Raw genomic sequence first — 21,158 nt, 5'->3', positions numbered from 1 at the left:
ACAGACAAGGGGAAGGGAAGATGAAGGAATGAGCGAGAAATATCACGCGAGGGAGAAAGAAAGTGAGAAAGTGAGAGACAAAGAGTATAGTAACTACAGTAGTTGTTAACAACCACATAGAGAAAAGTCTACAACAGCTGTACTAGTTTGAATTGTGAAAAGTGGAATGTGTGTATGTCTGTGAATGCACGTTTTAGTGGATATGTGAGGGGGTAAGGATCCAGGCATAGCCACGCACCCACCTCACAGGAGACCAGGCACAGGGGTGCGAGGCAGGAGTTTTCGAGACGGAAATCCGAGTTCCGACAACAAATGGAACGCAACATTAGCAAGACGTCAATGAGTTTTACTCATACAACACGTGTATGTAATGCTCATGCATGTCTTTTAAAACTGCAGCTGTGTGTGTGTGTGTAATCTTCAGATAACGTGGACTGGCCTTGGCCCTATTGTGCTTTCCTGTCCGTCTCCACTGTTACTGTCTCCATCAATAAAGGCAAAAAGGCCAAAACAATAAATCTTTAAAAAATAATAAAGAAAATAAAATAACGCATGGAGCAGAGGTTTGTATCGTTTGCTCTGGGTCAGATTCACATATCAACAAAGGTTGTGCTGGACTGGGTTGCAGCTATTACGGTGAGGCAAGGATCAGAGCACAGAGGTTTGAGGATCAATAGCTGAGTTTAAAAAAAGTAGAAGAAAAGAATAGCCAGGTTAAAAGCAATGCAACTGGGAACATTTTTTTTTTCTTCTGACTGTCTGTGAATTTCCTCGAGCCCCTGAAGACCGTAGAGAAACTGCAGGTACTTCAGTCTCAGCTTTGCAGACATAGAGAAGACAGCATAATAAGCAGGGGTGAAGGCAGGACTAAAGAAACACTTTGGCTAAAGGTTAAATGTCTTCAAGAAATTGCAGGTACTAATATGGAAGCAGGACTATGCTGAAAAGATTTCACACTGATGAATCATGGCATAAATATGGATCCCACATACTGTACATCGACCAAATTTGCTCCAAGTGGTTAAAAACAAGCAATTGCAAACACCAGGACTCTAACAAAGACAGTGCTTACAAACTCAAGTGGTTTTTCTGCACACATAATGAGGCTCTCTCATGCACTGCACGCTTTAAACTCCAGGGTGCTGTCGCTGCTGCGGCTGGCACTGTCATATGATATGGTAGGAAAATGTGGGTGCTACTTCAATAGGCACTAGTGAGATGGCAGCATGCATTTTATGGGAACCATAGTGATTATTTGAGAATTTTGAATAAAAAGTGACAGCTCTACTGAGCTGAACGTCAATGTTTGTATTTCGGATGAGCCGTTACAAGACATCGGAAAGGGAAAAATGCTAAATCCAACACAATCCGATACAATCCAAGCATCCAATATCACATGCTTCACTATGCACAGACTGTACGTCACAAACGCAACACTTTCTGTATCCACTCCAAAGTGCATTCTAGTTTTGAGTACAGAGAGTCATTTAGAGCATTTTCAAAGCCAAACCCTACGTGAAACATAGCAGCAGGTACACTCACTGTGTGAACAATGGTGCAAGAGATGCTACGCATGATTAAGGTGATTTAAGAAAAAAAATTAAAATAAAAATTGCATCATGTTTGGCCCTTAATTAATTGCGATTACCACATTAATGATGACTGAGCTGAGAAAGAACTGCGTTCAACTGTAGTTTTTCGATCTCCATTTCTACTTTATTTAGCTTTAGTTTGTGTGATTAGTAAAATTGCAATACTCCATTCTTTCCTTATTGTTAGAGAGGCTTTGCAAAGTTAATACAATTCTATGTTTGGCTACTGGTGTTAATTTACCAAATAATGCCATTTCATTTCATAATAACCAAACTTAAGCATGATGGCATTTGAGCTGAAAATAACCTTGCATTGCAGGCAAGGTACTTGACGACACTAATACAATTCTGCGTGTTAGATGTAAAGCAGGAATATGAGCACTCCACCAGCACTCTCAAAGAAAAATCATTGGCGTACAAGCAAATCTAAAGCAGAAATAATGACTGTGCAGAGGGGAAAAAAGACAAAGAGGCATGGAAATCCATTTGTGTGGTGGATGTTAAGTTGGGGGCAGGACAGAAACTTGGGCAGGCTAATTAGCTACTATTATCTATTGCACCCAGTGGTCTGTGCCACTAATCCTGCTGATTAGACACAGTGCTTCTCCACAGCTCCACAGTAGAAGCAGACTGATAAGGCCACAGAGTCAGTCTTGACATAAACATCTGGGCAGGACTAGACTACACAGGACTAGCACTGCTCTGCTTTACATTTAACCACAAAGAATAAAACATTGGCAAGAGCTCTTTTCAAATTCAAAACATACATTAGATATTACTTTACCTACTAACAAAGCAGAGGTCTCAAACTTGTGGCGCGTGGGCCACATGAGGCCCCCCGAGTAATGTCATGTTTTAATTAAACCATTATGAACGCTGCCTTGCAAACACCGTGCCTGTAGCCAAGACACAGCTGCCAGTGAGATGATATAATATAGAGAGATTACAATTAATACATAAAAGATAATACATTTGATTGTATTTATCACAGTATTAAATATATTTCAATCATCATAACATTAATCTATAAAAGTCTTCTACTACAGGGAACAGTGCTATATAATAACTAAATCACTGTGTCCCATTAATTATCTAGACTCTGGCAGCCTGCCATAGTTTCATAATGACCCAAAAAAACATGTAGTCTGTTGCTCTGTTAATGTAGTGCCATTTGCCATGTGCTCACTCATGCTATTGTTTACCTGCAGTCGGACATCGCAGTTTTAGCTGTAAAAGACATGCAAATCACTTCGGTTTCTCATGAGAGGTTCTATTGCACCTGAGAGTGAACTATGTCCCGTGTCAGCCTCATTTGCCAAGTTTTTTTTAAAAGCTAAATCAGTATATAAATGACACCAAACACATACATGGATAATACAAACCATATAACTCAAGATTCTCTGTTTAGTATGTATAGCCACTTGCTGGGTAATTGCTACCTCAAAGCATTCTTAACAAAACCAACATATTACCACATTTATAGTAAACTGTGACATGTGACAACCACTAGATAATAATACTGTGATATTGAATATCACATTTGAAGAAATGTGTTAAAGCTCGAGTCATTTGTTTTCAATAAGGACGCATGATATTGGACTTTGGTTACCACTACCAATAGGTTTGTCCTTGTGCCCAACTGTAGAGGTGTCTTTTAGTATCTCTTGTAGTGAAATTAACATACTATTCTGCATACTCAAGTCACAGCAGATGTAGATAAAAATCATTGTCATTGTGCAAAATATAAACATTTAAAAATAGAGGAGAGGGCAAGAGGATGCAAGCTTAGAAGGTGTAGGTAGGCAGGTAGCAGCCTATTCAGTCTACTGCTTTATTCATCAGTCATATCGGGGGATCTTGACATGTTTACCAATATCTGATAATACATTTTAAAACCTGGAGTAGCTTTTTTTTTATCTAATTTGTTTAAAATCCTCTTCACAGCCTGATATAGCATTAAATAATTAAAGAAAAAAAATCCCAGAAAAACATTCCACTGTAGCTTCACAATACTGTAATAAATGTGATGGTTATGTCATTCACACAAAAAAAGAGTAATTGGATGTTAATGCTTTGTTTTCTTGCAGGTGATTTGGACATGATGTAGTCAGTGTCATTGAAGCTCTCTCAATGTGTGGGATACATCAGTTGCAGATTTTCCAGAATTGCTCTACACTGGGTTTCCCCCCTGGACAACTTTATTTATTGATGATTAACCAGACGGGAAGAGAATTTCAACAAATAACCTATAATTTACAGACTCGGAGCTCTAATTAATTGTTCACTTCACGCATGAGAGGCGCAGAAATCTATGTATTCATGGGTCAATGTACAGCACAGCGTACTCACAGTGAACATGGAACGGAAGTTGCTGAGATCAGTGAACAGCTCCTCCACAGAGGTCTTCTTGGGGTCAATTGCAAAGTACTCCAGCACATTCTGATACAGCGTCTCCATGTTGCTGTGCATGATTTTCAGCTTGCCGTACTGCTCCCGCGCGACCTTGCTGAAGCTGTGAGGATGTGGTCAAGGTCATAAACACAGCCGTCACACAATAAGTATACATTAAATGGAAGATACTAAGCAGCGTAACTCATTTTTAAGAGAGGGAAAGATGCAGCAAACATCTTCAAAAAAATCTGTGCTATATCCTGATTCAAAATTGACTAGTTTGGATGATGGAAATCTAGAGCAGTGAATAGACCCCGTCTGTCCTCCCTAGAGGTTGCAGAGCTCATAGCTGTTGTTGTGGTTCTCTTCTTCACCTCTGACAGTAAACTACTATTCTACTGCTGCTTCAGCTCAGAAACGAAATAAACTGGATCTCAGACGCTCGTTCCATCACTGTGTGTCATGTTTTATTGAACACAGCACTTAATGTGTATCATAGCCCAAACATCATGGGAGACCTTATCAACTTCTGGCACTTCTGCAAACCGGTTTTGAACACATTGCTGAGTTTGGCACATTTCTGGAGGAGTTTCTTAAGCTTTTTCTTTTAACCACACTCTCTTCAGCTTATTATCGTTGTTTCTCCTTTTTCTCACACAGGCCCTTGTGGCTCATCAACTAGCCAGGCCAACTGGGAATAGATCAACAAAAACTGAAAGAAAAAAAAAAAAAAAAAACATTTTAAACCATCACAAAAATAAAGCATGCATTGATTTTTAACTAATTTGAATGCATTTGAATTAAAGCTGAATGCAGCATTGACCAGGGCTTCACACTCCCATATGCTGGATGGTGTGCTGCTGCTAACTCAAGAAACTGGACAAGGAAACATTTACCTCCTCGACTGCCAAATAGTAACCATAAAAATGTGAAATGTGGGCAAAGTTTGATGAGTTTAAATGAGTGTCTCATTGGAAAGGTACATTTTTGCTGTGGCTAAATTCAAAAAAAGAAAGAAAAGAAAGCTGAGTGTCGCAAGGGAAAGAGCATCAATGATTGATGTCAGAGTATAGCAAACGTAGGCCACATTTGAATTTGTTCCCACGAGATGGCGCTTTCTCAAACCCATAATACAGACAGACATCTCCTGCATTTCTTATCCAAACAAAGTCAATTTTAACAAAGACAATTCACGAAGTATGACGATTTGGTGTAGGCAGAAGTGGTGTGGAAAGTTGTGGGACCACAAAACATTTTTTTTAACTATCCCTCCTACAAAATTCATTGGATCGCTCTGAAAGTTTTCTCAGATCCTGGGGTGTGCACACCTAGTTTGGTGAGTTTATAGCAAAGTTCTAAAAATAATGCTCAAAAAGTAAGTAAAAGAAAGAAAAGGGATGATGGGGGGAAAAAAATAAATAATAGTCAGAGCGGATACAATCGGGGCCTTTGCACCAAAAGACGTGCTGCTGACGAGAAAGCTTGTTAATGACCACGACATCCTTGTCTCGAGGCAGATAAGCAGCCTGAGTGGGCAGCCACTCTGGCTCCTATTGAGCTCCTTCATTATGGCTCAATTGATAGACCCATTGGAAGTCTGGTCTCAGTTGAATCTGGCTGGGCATTAGACTACCTATTCACAGCTGGGTGAATGTGGTTCAGGAGACACTGTTCACAGATTGACTTGTCTGTAATATCTTTCAAAGCCAAGATATGGGGGGAGAGGAGACATAAGGATGGGGCTGAGCAGGTGATGGAAAGTAAGACGTAGAGAAATGAAGACAAAGCTGAGAGCCACGGATGATCAGTATCTTGGGGTGCAAAAAAATCTCTCCTCCTCAAGTTTGCCCTCTCCTGACTTCTTTACTATTCTGAAGACAGTTGTGGTCCACTGCTGCTCATTATCAAGAGTTCTTGTTCATTCTTTCTTCACCCACCGCCTTTCTCCTCTACATTATTTATTTCTTCCATTCTTCATTTGCTTGTTATCCCTCTGTTTTTCCTGTCCTAATTTACCACCCTCACTGAGCTCAGTGCAACACTTAACCAATAACACTTCAACTCCAAACTCAATTGGAGCATAAAGTCCAAGTGGAATTTTCACAGATACCAGAGTGACACCTGTGAGTTCTCATGTGCTGCTGGTGCCTGGACGAGCTCTTTGACACCAATTGACACCAACACCACTGACAAGCATTGTGTAAAGAAATCAAAGGGATCTGTTTCAAAAAAGCCGAAAAGCATAATAAAAGAGGAAAAGTCTATTGCGTATCCTTGGACTTGATGTCTGAAAAGCTGCTGCGTTTGGTTTACATCAAATCTCGGAAGTCAGGAATGGGAGTGATGTCACCACTGAGTTCATGGCGTTCCAGTTAAGAAGTCAGAAACATAAATGTATCTTAGGTTAGCCATTGTTAGCCACTCAATAATGACGCTCTACATGGTATTTTGCACACGGCGTAGGACATAAGTGTATTTACTGTGAAACTAATATGAAAAAAAGTGCTATTAATGGGAAAAAGTAGCAGTGTTTGTATGGTAGCAGACATCTTGGAGTCCTGAACTCTGGGTATGCAAGATTGCTAAAAATCAAGTTAAAAATTCAAAGTTCCAAGTTCCCTACAAATAAGAATGCCACTTGGGGACATAATAAAATAATGCATGACTCTAAACTTGTGTGTAATATCTTATACAAACCTGGCTTGCCAATTTTAATTCAAAACCACATTGAGAGTTTTGATAAATGCAGAAATCAAGGTTACTGTTGAAGGAAAAAAAGAAACTAATATTAATATAAACTCACAGATATCACATATTTATGACTCCTCACAGGAATGAGAGTAACATGAATAAAGATTACTGGGTGAAAAAGAAGTTGACAGTGGGATGATGGTGGACTGTGGTGAAAAGGATGCATTTTTGTTCACTGTAATTGAATTGAATTTAATATCATGATTATTGTTAAACTGTGTTTTTCTGTGGGTGGGATTTATGCCATGATACCCAGGAATTTTAATCAGTCCAGCTATAATAAGACAAGCACCTGGAGTTGGAAAGCAAAGCAGTGAAAGACAGTCAAATTCATTCTCAGCTTTTTTTGTGTGTGTTCCACTCGAGTTCTCTGCTAACTACTAACAGCACAATCCATCAGTGGCCCCAACCCCGAGGCTACTGATCAAAACTACATGAAGGAGGTTCAGTTCAGGGTGCATTATTGAACACATAGTTACACACCTGATCTGAGACATACCCTGACAGCTGTCAGCACTGGATGTCGACATCCAAAGAGGACAGTGACAAGATGCCAACACTAAAGAGACATTGCATGATTCATGTTCCTTTTAATTGGTGATTTAAACTGAAATTCCCATCTCACAATAGACTTGCTTGAGCCATGATGGAGATTAATAAAAGAAAAAGACAGCAACAGAAAAACAACGGGAAGCTTCGTCCAAATTCTCCCTCTCCAACCTTCTCCCTAGGTTATCCCTATCAAACCTGTTCAAGAAACGTGTAGAGAAGCAACATTCACATTCACCTGCTTTGGTCTCCATGGAAGAGTGTTTTTGTGTGTGTGTCCACTGGAGAAGCTCTGGTTTAATCACTACACCACATACACATCTGTCTATACACACACACACACACACAAATACACAAACAGTAAATACTTCAGTGGGGACTAAAGCAGGTGAAGATTCTTACCGCTCCTTAGTGTTTGTACAGAATATTAACATAAACCACCGCTACAGTCCTTCTCTCAATTCAATTCAATATGCACTAGCTTATAGAGAGATACAGCGCCACCTATAGAGGCGGAGTCAGACATACACGGCCAATAAATCTCTTTCCTTCTCTGCATGTATACGCGAACTTGGCAAGTTGTCCAATTCCCTGTCTTAGTCAGACTACGGCCTTGGCTCGATTAAACAGTTCAGCCACAGTTCTATAACATATAATGTGTGAAGAGGAGAAACACTGCATTTGCTTCCCCTTAAACAAACATACAGTCTTGTATGTCAACCCTGTTCTACTGCCAGAGTGTAGCAACACAGTGACGAATGTACAAATATTGCATTTGATGAAGTAAACTCACAGAGCAAAGTCACGGCCTGAATGGATATATGATGAGCGCTGTTATAATTATAAAAGGATATTGCCATTTTTGTGAAGAACATGTCACTGGGGTCATCGGGGGAGGAGAAAGTCTCCAGGTCTCTCTCCAGCTGCAGCAGCTGCTTCTCCATCTGCCTCAGGCTCTTTTCCAGATTCTCTGCAGACACTGACACACACACACACACACACACACACACACACACACTTGTTAAGGCACCCTCAAACACACCCAAATGTGAAGGAACAAGCAGAGAGCGGACAACTCAATTACAGGTACAATCAATGTGTTATTATTCTGATGTTTTGAAAGAGTCGGAGAAAAACAACATTAAAAAGAAAGAAAACACGCACACAAAAAGCAAGATAGAAGCCAGTTCAATTGCATGCTTATTATAGGCTCACACGCTGCAAAAACACCATGGGAATAAACAATGAATAGGGGAAGAAAAATAAATAAATAAACATCAAGTGAAAGTACATTCACTGTTTACCTCTCATATGCTTTCATGTGTGTTGTAAACATGTCAATTGTCGTAAGAGTACAGTGGCAAACACAAAGCGGTGAAAGTGAACACTGTGTATGTGGCTTTTCAGTAACAGGAAAGGAATAAATCAGATTAAAACAGAACTGCTGCCTCCTTTTTCTTCAGTCATACCAACAGGTTCATGGATCACACAGGTGATGGAGCAGGAGAGCACAGAGCCATCATTTCTGTTAAGTTGGTCATGGCTGACACTTTAAGCTAGTCACTGAATACAGCATGTGGCTTAAATTACCCTGATTAGACTCTGCTTGACAAAAAAAAAGAAAAAAAAAAAGCTTAAGCTGCTTATTTTTAAGTGGTTTTCAAATTTCCCTTGATCATCACAGAAGAGAGAGAGAACTTCAATGCAGCTAAACTTCTTACTGCGCTTCAATCATAAACCCCATACGGATGGAGAGATACATACACGCACACACACCCACACACACACACACACACACACACACACACACACACACACACACACACACACACACACACACACACACACACACTTTTTCAGTCAAACATCTTTACTTGGAAATGTTCTGAAAGTGTGCTGTAGTTAAAGATGCTGTCCTTGAAACCTTAAGTTTAATGAAGTGCAAATAGTTTTACTCTCTTTACTCGATATTAGGGGTGGGCGATATGATATTAGATCGTAAAGGACTAGTGTCAAAGCAGAGAGATCATAGTATCATTGATAGCAGTGGTTCCCAACCTTTTTCCCTTGAAATGCAAACATTTTTGACATTTAAAAATGTCTAATCATCATTAACTTAACAGTGCATATGAACATCAGTGTACACAATCAGTGTATTTTTTCATCCTGAAGGACAAAAAAAACATACAATGATAACTCAGCTCAACTCTGCCTGCTGTTTTGTTTTTGTTTTTTTTCCTGCACACATTGGTGCGGTGATTTCTTACCAAAATAAAATCAGCCTTAACAGCTGGTCAGTGCAGAGCAGTTGCTCTGTGAATACAGCTCTGATTGAGACATCAGTAGATGCAATACACTCTCTGACAAGCTTTTTAATGGAAGGGTGCGCTTTGGCATTTTCAGTGCCTCAACCGAGTTAACTGTGTCAGTGAAGTTGAGCAGGAAAAAAAGACCATGATGATAGAGAAATTACTCAGATTAAAAATGGTCAGAGAAGAATGCGTAGGTATAAAAGGTGAATTACAGGGCGGACGTTTGCGAGGTAAAAGGTAACCACTTACTTCTTTTCACCACCAGCTAGTAATCATACCGATGTCTTTATCTAATACCTGTGTTAGAGTGGTTTGTTTGGTTCTGCACAAGAGTATAAAACAGCAATGGATAGAATGTATCCTATAGAGCAGGGTTGTCCAAACCTTTTTTTTTTTTTAATGAGGGCCAATTTGACAATGTCAATCTTTCCGGGAGCCAATGGACCCTTCAGACCTTTTTAAACAGTAAAAGGTTTTATAATAATTTCATTTTCATTGTCACAATTATCATTTTTAAATGGCAACATAACCAAATCTAAGCCATGAAGGAGTGAGAAAATGCCTTTCTTCTTTCAGATAACAGATAACATAATATCACAATAGAAATTAGTATATGTCGGTCATGGCTAGGTTGCAAAACCAGGACTCTGGTTTCAAAGCGCAGCTCCTTACTCTGTCCCGAGGTCATAAATAATGCCTAATAAAACCAAAGCTGCTTGCCATACAGAATCTGACTGAGGGCTGTGATTGGCCCATGGGTCAGACTTTGGACATGCCTGATATAGAGCCATGGTTGTGAGGTTATTAAAGTTAGATTTGTGCATATTACATTTCGAAAATCCCAATCACACACCCTATTAGATCAGTATTTGGTATTACACAAACCTTTACATTTATTCAGCTATTTATTACAAACATCTCTGTGACCTCTGATCTTCTGTGGCATTACTGTGTAAGCAAGTCTCACCAGGTCAGTGAAACTCCCCAAGTTGTGTAATGGTGTAATTGTGATGGTGTTGTAGACCCACAAACAACAGCAGTTTCTTTCCTGCAGAGGTTTCTCCTCCATTATGAGCAGAATTTTTTTCCACCTAAGTTGAACATCTTCAACTTGAGCATTGGAGCGACAATGGCACAAATCGCACAGCGGGAGCCACATGAAATTCATGTCAGTACAGTGAATTTGTATGTGATTAAGCTTAAAATGCTGTAGATCCTGCAGAAGTGACGACATTTACCAGGGTCTTTGAATGCATCTCATGAGCTGCTCCCGTTAGCTCAACACTGTGAACACTGCATTACTTCCTCAAGTACTAGAGTTTAGAATATTTAACAAAAATAGTATTTTCGAAAGACATGCTCATCCTTAATAATGAGGTCACTTTCATTACTCACAAGATGAATTAAAAGATTAGTTCATCAAGTGACAGGATTGTGTGCTAGGCTAAAATCAGACTTCAACTCCTACAGCAGCACTAGCACAATTATATATAACACACACAAATATATATAATTATAGTGAATGAACATCTTTGCTCCTGAAAAATAAACAAACTACAAATGTCATGTTAAGACAGAGAAAGCAAAAAAGAAAAATCTCTGTACTGTACTGCCTATTAGACTCTAAAACAAAACACTGTTTTCTTTGGAATATAAATAATAATCATGTTTGATTAGCCATCAGAAAGTGGGGCTTTACCTGCTCTATCATTTTCCTTTTTTTTAAATATTTATACTTAAAGCCTTAATATACTTAAAGCCTTTTAACCAAGAAAACAAGCTGGGCTGAAGGAGGTGTGGGCAGGATGTGTACATGAAAGGAAGCGAGGCAGTCTGTCTGTTGATGGAAACGAAATCCTAGTGATGATGCATTGACTAAGAAAAGAGCAACACATTAGTTTTAGATTCAGCCAAAGACACACATGCGTCACATGAGACAACGGGAATGACACAACATTGGTTTTCTGTGTCAAATAGAGGTAAGACCAATTAATTCATTTTTTTAAATCATCAGAGACCGATTATAGGTACCAGATTGGCCATTTATCATTTTGACTTTAATGTAAGATTACCTTTTTGTTCACAGAAACTTAAAAATCACTGCAACTCTATTTTTTTCAACCAAAAGTTGAACATACTTTTATTACTTATACCATACATTTTATTATTTAGGCTATTATTTTTATATAAAATATATAAGTATGCATTGCAGTATGATACATATATATTTAGTTCATTTTGTATATTATTTGTTTTTATTAACCTAAAAAAAAAAAAGTAAATCAGCATCAAATACCTGTGTTTCCTAAACTTTCTATATGAGGACCCACTTTTTAAAGATTGCTAACTATCATGACCAAAATTGCAATATAAATTGGGCCAGAGCAAATTTTTGCATAAAGTTGCAACTAATTTTCAGCCATATCTGTAACTCCTGATATCACCGCTGTTGTCTGTTGTGTCGCGTTTCAATGTCGTTGTTTGTTGTCTGGTAAGGCATCATGCAGCTCACACCTCGCTATCCATGTAAAAATACTGTTCTCAATTGAAACGCAAGCTTGACCCAGGGCTTTACCATTCCAAGCTGTACCGTACTGTACCAAACCAAACTGTACCATGATGGAAACACAGCATAATACTCATACTGTGTTTTAAAATGGCACGATCCTATTCCCTGTTATATACAGCAAAACAATGGGTGGTATAGTGACATGTAGAGCAGCCATTAAAACATATAACACTTTTCCATTATGCAGTTCTAGCACCTCTGAGCTCTTCTTTTTTTTACTTTACATAATACCTGGTGCTCTGTGATTTTATTTTTTTGGGGTACCTGCTCTGGTGAAGTTCAAAGTGAGATGAGCTGATAATAAAATGTGACGTCAAAAGACTCAAGACTCAACTTACATGTCATGTGTGGTGTCCTCCATGAACACAGATATATTATTGATATTGCTAGTAGCAGTACTTTTGAGTGATCTTTATGATCCTCAATGCTTATGTGGTCCAGAGAGGTTTCAGATCAATATAGGGATGTTTTAGCAGAATGATTGGAATATTTGCCGAGGTCAAATCCCCCATTGACATCCTTTTATTAATCTTCAATCCCACGGTGCTATAAGCACAGGTCCACAAAACAGCCCCGCTTTGCACACGCATGCACAGATCCCCTATAGATCATCCTTTGATTTATGGAAATCAAGAGAGTGAAAAACGCAGACATGCCTGACAGACATGTGTGACTAAAAAGATGCTGCCATTGGCTACAAACGATATTGTAATTCAGAAACACTACACTCAATGTGCTTCTAGGCAAAAACAAGGTAGGGTTAGACTGTTATATGATATTATCGTAAACCATTGTACATTATAAATATCTTCAAGAAGGAAAAGAAAACTGCAATCCAATGTGTGTTTTCTTTAATATAAAATATAACTTATTTAAAAGATGTAATATGTAACATTCATATGTTAAAATATCAAGTAGATTTTAAAAATATATGTATTCTCTGTATTAATTCCCTGGTTAAGTGTCTCTACAATGCATGGAGGTTTCCATGATTTACACACTAATTTATTCTGTCTTCATTTTTGGCAGCAATATTTGAAGTTCCTTCAAATAATTTGGAATCAAGATGCAGTACAGGAAAGACAGTGTTTTTCCCATCATATGAGACAAAGAGGAGACTGGTGGTGGTGTTGTCATCTTTTTGACTTGACTTGTTTCTGGCACGTTGTGGCATCACAATTCACGCACAGTCATTTTCAGTGGTCAGCTGTAGGCAACTGGACTTGCTTGAGTACATTTTAAAGATCTTTGCACCGCTCATCCAAGATGCAAACATCTTTCATCCAAACGTCTTGGATCAACCCTCTGCCACGCTATTATTTTGGTCAAAACCGACAACAAACAGTGGGTAACTTTGGAAACCTGTTTGCGGTTATGCAAGGAAGTCCATCAGTACCTACATACATGTATACATTCAATACATTCAACACTCACAGAATAGATTCATACATACTCTACTGCTTTATCCACCACATGAGGGTCACAGGGACCTAGGGTCATCGCAGGGCAAACACACAAAGATGAACAACCATTCACTCACACTCTCATTCAAACATAAGTGTCCAGTTAACTTCTGCATGTTTTTGGACTGTGGGAGGAAGCCAAAGAACCGGAGAGTAGCTATGCGCACATGGGGAGAAAATGCAAACTCCAAGTAGAGTCAAACCGGGGTTTAAACCAGTGGCCATGCTGTGAGGCAAAAGTGCAAGCCACTACCCCAACTTCACGCCGGACTCAAAGAATACAAGGAAGTAATAATAATGTCGGCTTCCTGGTGCGATATTGCTGCTACTAGAATGGAATAAGAGATCAAGTACTCAGGTTTGGAAGGCTTGAGGCATGTATGGACATGCAGAAATTTGAAGTGGCTCTCTCAAAAGATGCCGTACGCAATAAGTATAACCCAGCACTTATGTATCCATGCGTGTCATATTTCAAACAACCTCAAACCCCAAGACCAACAGAGCAAACCTGGGTGATTGCCAGAACCTGCCTTCTGTTTATTGTTTGGAAAGAGGGACAAAAGGAAAAAGAAATAAGATAGAAAAGGGACAGAGAGCTTGGTTGGTAAATCAGAATACACAGAGAAATAGATACAAGACAGACACAAAAGAGACAGACAGCGACAGGCAAATAGATGTATTGAATATGACAGAGGAAAGCAGCAAGCAAGAACTGCCTCTCCATGTCAGGAGGAATAATGATTGTAATGTTGAAAAGGAAAAGAGAGGAGCAGAAATGAGGTGACAGACACATGGGAAGCCTGAAATAAGCTGCAGTTATGCTTCCATAACAAACAGGATTGGTCGTGGGGGAGGGGGAATCAAGGCTACGTTGCATACAGTCAAAAGACAGAATGACATACAGTCAAAAGAGAGAATCACAAATCATTATTGGTACCTCGATGCAACCTTGTTTTCATGCTCGTGTAAGCTCTTGGGTGAGTGTCTATGAATGTAATGCAGCCTTTTAGTGTCTTCAGGCCTCCCAAATGGTTGTCAGAATTGATGAAAAGGAAGCTCTCAGGAGAAAGGTTCCACAAAGACAAAATGGGATTTGTGTGTCTGAACACAAGATGTGTGGAGATGAGACATTTATGTATGCATCTCTTAATGGTACAAAAACACAGAGTAAGATGACGGGAAAGAAAGAGGCCCACATCTATACAGATGCAAATACGCACTCAGCTTAAGGGTCCATGAAGAGGTGTGTGAGGATTCTACTTTCCGTTCATCACACATCTGTACCTACGAGCTCTGCCCAAAGACACAAAATGTGTCTCCATGACTCGATGACATGACGACAACAAACAACATCGAAGGCAACACAGCAGACAACAACACAACAGACAAGACGGCACTTATTTGACTAAACGACGGTTGGTGCAAGTTATTTTGGTATTATTTCTTATGGAAACTGCACACAGAAAGTAGACCATGACAACATTATTGCACATTTACACGTGAATATCCCTTAATGTGTACTGTCCAAAAAAAATAATTAATTAACTAAATAAACACATGTGTCTTAAATTACATATACACATAAAAATGCAACTTTCAATTGAACACAAAAACTAAATTGTTATTTAAACCTGTAGACTAGAGTTGCAGGATATGGTCAAAAAATCATATTGTTATTATTTGAGAAAATTTAGTCATTTTCATGCAAAAAAATATCTAAATCATACTGACTTTTGACATAACAGTCTTTCAACAAACAAAGCATATTTTATCTGGGCTCAAGAATTCCTGCAGTACTGCAGACTTTCATCGTAACGCTGTGTTGTCACACACTTTATCTTTATCAAATAATTGCAGTGTCTTTCAATTCAATATTCCACTGGGTTGTTATGCAATTTTGAATAAATACTGGATAAAAAAGTACAACTTTTACATCTGTGCTGAAGAAGAAAATGGAGCATCAGAGCAGAGTCTGTACCATAGATCAAACACCACACAGCTGAAATACTGTAGACCGCATGTTTACAGAACAACAAAGGTAAAATGGTAAGAGTGAAGCTCAAAGTAAAAAATAGAAATAAGAAAAAGAATAAGGAGGAAAAATGCTATTATTCTTGGTTGAACATTCTGTTACACTAACCTTTCCAACCGACACTCTTTCATGAGTGGATGAATGCTTATATTGATTATGTAGTCCTTATTTGTAAAAACTAATGTCATGTTTTTAATACAAAGGAAAGTGAATTTGCTTTTTTTAAATGCTGGACATGAACATTATGTTCTTCTGCGTGGTGATCTTTTTTCATGAGTTCATGAAAAACAAATTCTGTTTTACGGACATGAGTGTATTAAACATGAGTGACGTGAAATGACACGGTGTTAAAACGTGATTAAGTTTGTGATAGTGTTGGTTGTTATGGTTGGGTAAACTAAAGGGCTCATAATCCTTTCATGAGGCTCACCTTTCCAATCATCTACCTCTGCCACTGATGAAACCATTACTATTGTTTATGTCGGGCCATAACGCTTAATGGCTACCATCAAACAAGAGGCCAAAGTGTTCTTTCTGAAATATTATTCCGTTTTTAGTTTTAGCAGTACGCCCCTTAGTTGACTAAACAACATGTTGAAAGGAAGATAACGCACCAAAAAAGGCTTTTCTCATTTGATTCAAAGCTTAACTCAAAGTCACATTAAGTGAGGGGGAAAAAAAACCATTGTTTTGCTTTTTTCATGTCCTTTCTTTCCTTCTTTTTTGTTAAAGTAGTCCAGTAACTATTTTATTACTAGTTTAGCATTCGTGAGACCAGTTGGCAAAACCCTGTTGGTAAATACTGCCAGGGGTGTTGATTTGACAGGCAGTGGATAAAACTCATTGTGTAAGGGGAAAGCTAAAGAATTTGAGTTGACACCAGCAGGAAACCAAAATAACAGCAATAATCACACTGAGCTATCGGCTCAGAGAGTGGGAGGTAGACACAGTATTAAAATTATCAAACAGCAATGTGCATAGTGATTCCTGCATGAGAAAAAAAGATGCACAGTGCTTTGGTGCAGGCAAACAAAATTATCTTTTTCTTTCTGTTTTTAAGAACTTCTACTAAACTTAAGTATTTAAGTTCAGGATGTCTTTTGTACCCACCGATGTTATCATTGTTCTTTTATTGACCTTTTGGAGTGTAACTTCTGAGGCTAACTCGATTTGCACCTGGATCAGCAAATAACATGAGGGGTTTTGGGGTTTAGTAACACTTTAGCGACAGTACCTGGTCCCTTGTACTTTTTTTGAGCAAGACGTCTGACACAAGAATCAAACCGAACAGTTAAAAAGGCTTAATAATCCTAAAAAGGAGTCACAGAGGAGTCTGGTGTACTTTGCCACAGCACTGCTGATCATGACCAGCGAGCCGCATCACAAACCCTGCTGCTATATTTCAGTTCAGTGACTGTGTCAGACGGAGTCTGGGCTCCGGTCATGGAGGAACTACTGAACAAACATTTTTAATTAACTGGTTCTAATGATTCAGTTACACTGAAAGCAACTGCTTTACAAGTCACTAGTCACTTGTTTGTGTAAAACGAAGTCACAGCAGTGACACTGTGCCGTGCTGAGGCGAGGCAAGTCGAGGCGAGCTGGAAATGGGGCTTAATAGCCTGTTTTATTACTTTTAACGGGGTGGTACTGGTTTTATTTATTAATTTAATTAGCTCTTTTAGGTAAACCAATTAATTGTTTTTTAAGACCGCAGTGATTAATTGATTAATGTCATCAATTACTAAATCAATCTTCAACTATTTTGAAAATAATAGATTCATCAGTTTTGGTTTTGATAGTTAAAACAAGGCCCATGGTTTTCTTTGTTCCATAAAATAAATAAATCACCAAAACAGAATCATTTTGGTTTGTAGACAAAACAAGACATGATTGAGAACATGATCATTTTGAGGTCTGGGAAACGCGGATCAACAGTTTTATCAACAAGACATTTTATGTAAATTCATTTTTAGTTGCAGCCCTAATTGCTTTAGCCTTTTTATTGGCTTCAAAGGGACATTTTACAACCTATCGGCAGACACTGACTCTGATGGTGCCCAAAGGTTGAGCTGCCTCTGTCTGTTACAGAGAGCGGCAGATCACAGCTCGAGATGGAAGCTCTACAGACATGACAGCATGTAACAAACTCTGAATTGTGACATTGGGGTCTAATGAATACAGTGAAACGGTCTCAAGTAGCCATGAATATGTATGATAATGTAGTTACCTCTGCTGGCTCGGTCCACATGTTCAAGGTCGTCAATAAACTTGATCACATCTGGAAACTCCACCTCACACACTTGTGCCAGGAAGTGAAGCAATGTGGTCTTTTGGTCTGCTGACTTTGTGTCCTTCAGCTGTGGGAAAACACAAATACAACAAGATGATAAGATTGATCCCAAGCAAGTTAACAGACTTGTGTTTCCGGCAAATAATATCAGAAATGATGTTGGGTCCATTGTTTTAACCATTGTAACATTATAACATTCTGGTAAAAATCTGTTGGAGCTTCCTCCTGTTGTCAGTGAGTGTTTATTCGATCCTACTCTACTGAGCATCGTATATGTTATGAATACTATACTAATACAATTCCGTTCCATGAGTAGGTAGCTTTTATATTTGGAAAAAGGTAAACAAGAGCAAATGTTCTACATTTATTTAAGCTGAACTTGTAACGTGGGTATAACCTGAAAAAAGTTATGCGAGTGTATGAGATACCTTGGTTCAATTGTAAAAACAAAGCCTTCATTTTCCATTATGCTGTAAGGCCGCAGGTTTTTGGAAATTAAACAGGCTGTGCCAATCAATACTGAAGCAGCGTTTTTTGAGAAAAAGAATTGACAGCCGTCACTCCTGTAAACCCAGTTGCTGACACTCTAATGTGAGTGTTGACTTTGCTTACAAGGATTTCATGTATTGCAGCAGAAGCACATTCACAATGTGACAACCTTTTGTGCACTTCTTCTCCCGACAAGAGTAACACATGTTTTTTTTTTGTTTTTTCTTTCTCTGATGAATTTCCATCATCGCTCTTTTACAGTCTAATTCCAGCATTCCCGCCAAACATCCCCCCTGTGGAGAGCATTGCTGTTTATCGCTCTAGGTGATCTATTGGTAGACAGCAGTGTACTCGGCCCCGCTGGGTCTAATCATGTTTGTATTATCTCCTCTAATCAAACATTCTCATCTCTTATTTCAATTCTGTTTCCTCATATTTTCTTTCTTTTTTATTTTTTCAAAAGCTTAAAGCGCTGCCTGACAAAAGGTTCCTCTCATTGAATTTAGATGGATAGTAATCATAGTTGACAATGTAAACATTTTGCCGTTTCCAATTGGGTTGGCTGCAATTTTCTTGGGCTGTGGAGTGTGCCATGGAATTAAGCTGTCAAACTCTGGTGAAGACATGATGGCTGATGTCCTCCTCTATATATCCTGCCTTTGACGTCGAGTCACACTTTGGTCTTGTAATATACAAGTAGGAAAAAAATAAAAAAAGAAATAATAAAAGATACATCTGTACAGCAATAGCACAAATGTGCTGAAAAGAAAAGTTATTCCTTCGTGGACTTTTACTAACGATTATATTATTGCAATGTTAATGCAGCTAATCCATCATATATGTATGTATGAGGCCAGTGTTTGCGTTCGCACGTACACCGGTGATCATATGAACATAAGCACCCAAGTCTAACAGGGCAGAGGGTTGGCAGTGATGAATGGCTGCTGCTGTCGTTACTGTGGAAACTGCAATGAGTGTGCCACCAGCTGTAAGGTAACCACTGGAGGAGTCTCCTGCACACACTCTGCTCTCTGTCACCACCACTATATCATACGGGGGGAAAAAAAATAATGTTCTGTCAAAATGCCATATAAAATCCACAGGTATAAGCATTCGCTATGTCTGTGCCCAGCAAAGCTTGGTAAGTCCTGCAGAGTGAGTGAACTTTCAAAGGGATGTTGTGGCCACAGCCTCAGTTATCTTTTCTGAGCAGGAGAATGGGAATAAAGTATTCCTTGAGTTTGGCTGTGTTGATGGATGCGAGCAGATAGAATGGGGGGGGACGACGACGACGACGACTCAACACAGTCTCATCAGAGCAGCCACTTCAGATGAGTTCACTGATAGGCCCCAACACAGACACCTCAAAGACACACTCACTCAAGAGAGGCTGCTACTACTAAGAAATGCAGCCACAAAGATGTAGATATTCATACAATCTGGAAACTCAATCTGTCCTTTCTAAATAGTGTTAGTTAGTACAAGAGAATATAATTTTACTAAGACAGCAATGATTCATTCATTAATAATCGAATGCTAAATTAATTGTCAACTATTTTGAATCTAGTCTTTTTATATATATGTATATATTTATCATTTATCAAGCTTCCTGAGTTTCTTAAATGTGAATATTTCCTGGTTTCTTTACTCCATATATCAAAAAAATCATTAAAACTGAATAATTTTGGTTTACGAGCACAACAAGACATTTGAGAACATTGTAATGTCGAGGCATGTTTTATTAATTGATTATGAAAGTAAAAAAATGTAAATATTTGTATTCAATTATTACGCATATGAGGTTTTAATATTTTAATTTTAGTATTATAAAAGATTTGAATTGAAGGGCTAGTTCAGGTGTGGTAGGTGTGAAGTATTAACGCCACCTGAAAATGAAAACAATTGTTAAATAAAATATGTGTCCTCTTAAAATGAGATCTTAAGAATATACTTGCTCACACAGGAAATGTACACTTGTAAAACCCCTCACTCTCCTGTACCAATGTCCATAAAGAAAACCTCAGGTTTTTGCTTTTGGGGATACTGGACCTGCTGGTCTACTGCTGCGTCATTTGGTTACTTTGTGCACCTTAGGTAAATCAAAAAGAAGAATCTCAATCACTGAAGTCACAAGATAGCCTATTTAGACTCACTGATGGAAGCAGCAGTGGATTAACTCCTGTATTTTGTGATGTAAAATCCCTGATTTTCTGTATGGACTTTGTGTGGGAAAGTTAGCAGGTTAAAAACATCAGTTTCCACATATCATTCACTCTGATTGTGGATTATAGAGGTCTACATACTGAATATTAACAGACAGTCTGCATGTTAACCCTCACCTTGCAAAGGGAGCTGAGGTCAAACCCAAAAGACTGGGCATTTCGAGAGCCTGCATTCATGTAATTCCCCAGCAGCAGCACCAGCTCCAGCAAGCGGCCAAAGGAGCGACTATTCTTGACCTCATCACAGGCAGCGTTTACAGCCAAGATATCTGGACGCATGTTGTTCACCTGCTCCTCAAACTGCAGTCGGAACAGGATGTGGCTCAGGCGTGGACTCAGCCGCTTCACACTGCTCATCTGCAATAGGACGGAAGAAACGCGGAAACATGAAGAAGGTGCCGGGATTATATGAAAAGGAAAGATGGAAAAGGCAAAATAGGAGAGGAGACAAGCAAAAAGAAGTATGACCAAACAGTGGGAAACAAGCAGCATTGT

At 38.8% G+C, this 21,158-nt stretch overlaps 1 protein-coding gene across 3 annotated transcripts in view; it reads right to left on the bottom strand.

The window, feature by feature from the left end:
• Window positions 1–21,158, bottom strand: part of LOC122772492 (protein diaphanous homolog 3-like) — a 217,830-nt gene that overhangs the window by 96,469 nt on the left and 100,203 nt on the right. For all 3 annotated transcript variants that reach the window (XM_044030596.1, XM_044030597.1, XM_044030599.1), the window contains 4 exons: window positions 20,781–21,020; window positions 17,890–18,019; window positions 8,138–8,262; window positions 3,942–4,106 (listed from right to left, as the gene is read on the bottom strand). In XM_044030596.1, the coding sequence (XP_043886531.1) occupies window positions 3,942–4,106; window positions 8,138–8,262; window positions 17,890–18,019; window positions 20,781–21,020 (660 nt within the window). The remainder of the gene's footprint in view (window positions 1–3,941; window positions 4,107–8,137; window positions 8,263–17,889; window positions 18,020–20,780; window positions 21,021–21,158) is intronic.

This window comes from Solea senegalensis, linkage group LG7, assembly GCF_019176455.1.
Source record: "Solea senegalensis isolate Sse05_10M linkage group LG7, IFAPA_SoseM_1, whole genome shotgun sequence".
In the NCBI taxonomy this organism is placed as follows: domain Eukaryota; kingdom Metazoa; phylum Chordata; class Actinopteri; order Pleuronectiformes; family Soleidae; genus Solea; species Solea senegalensis.
This window is presented reverse-complemented; position numbering and strand designations above follow the sequence as displayed.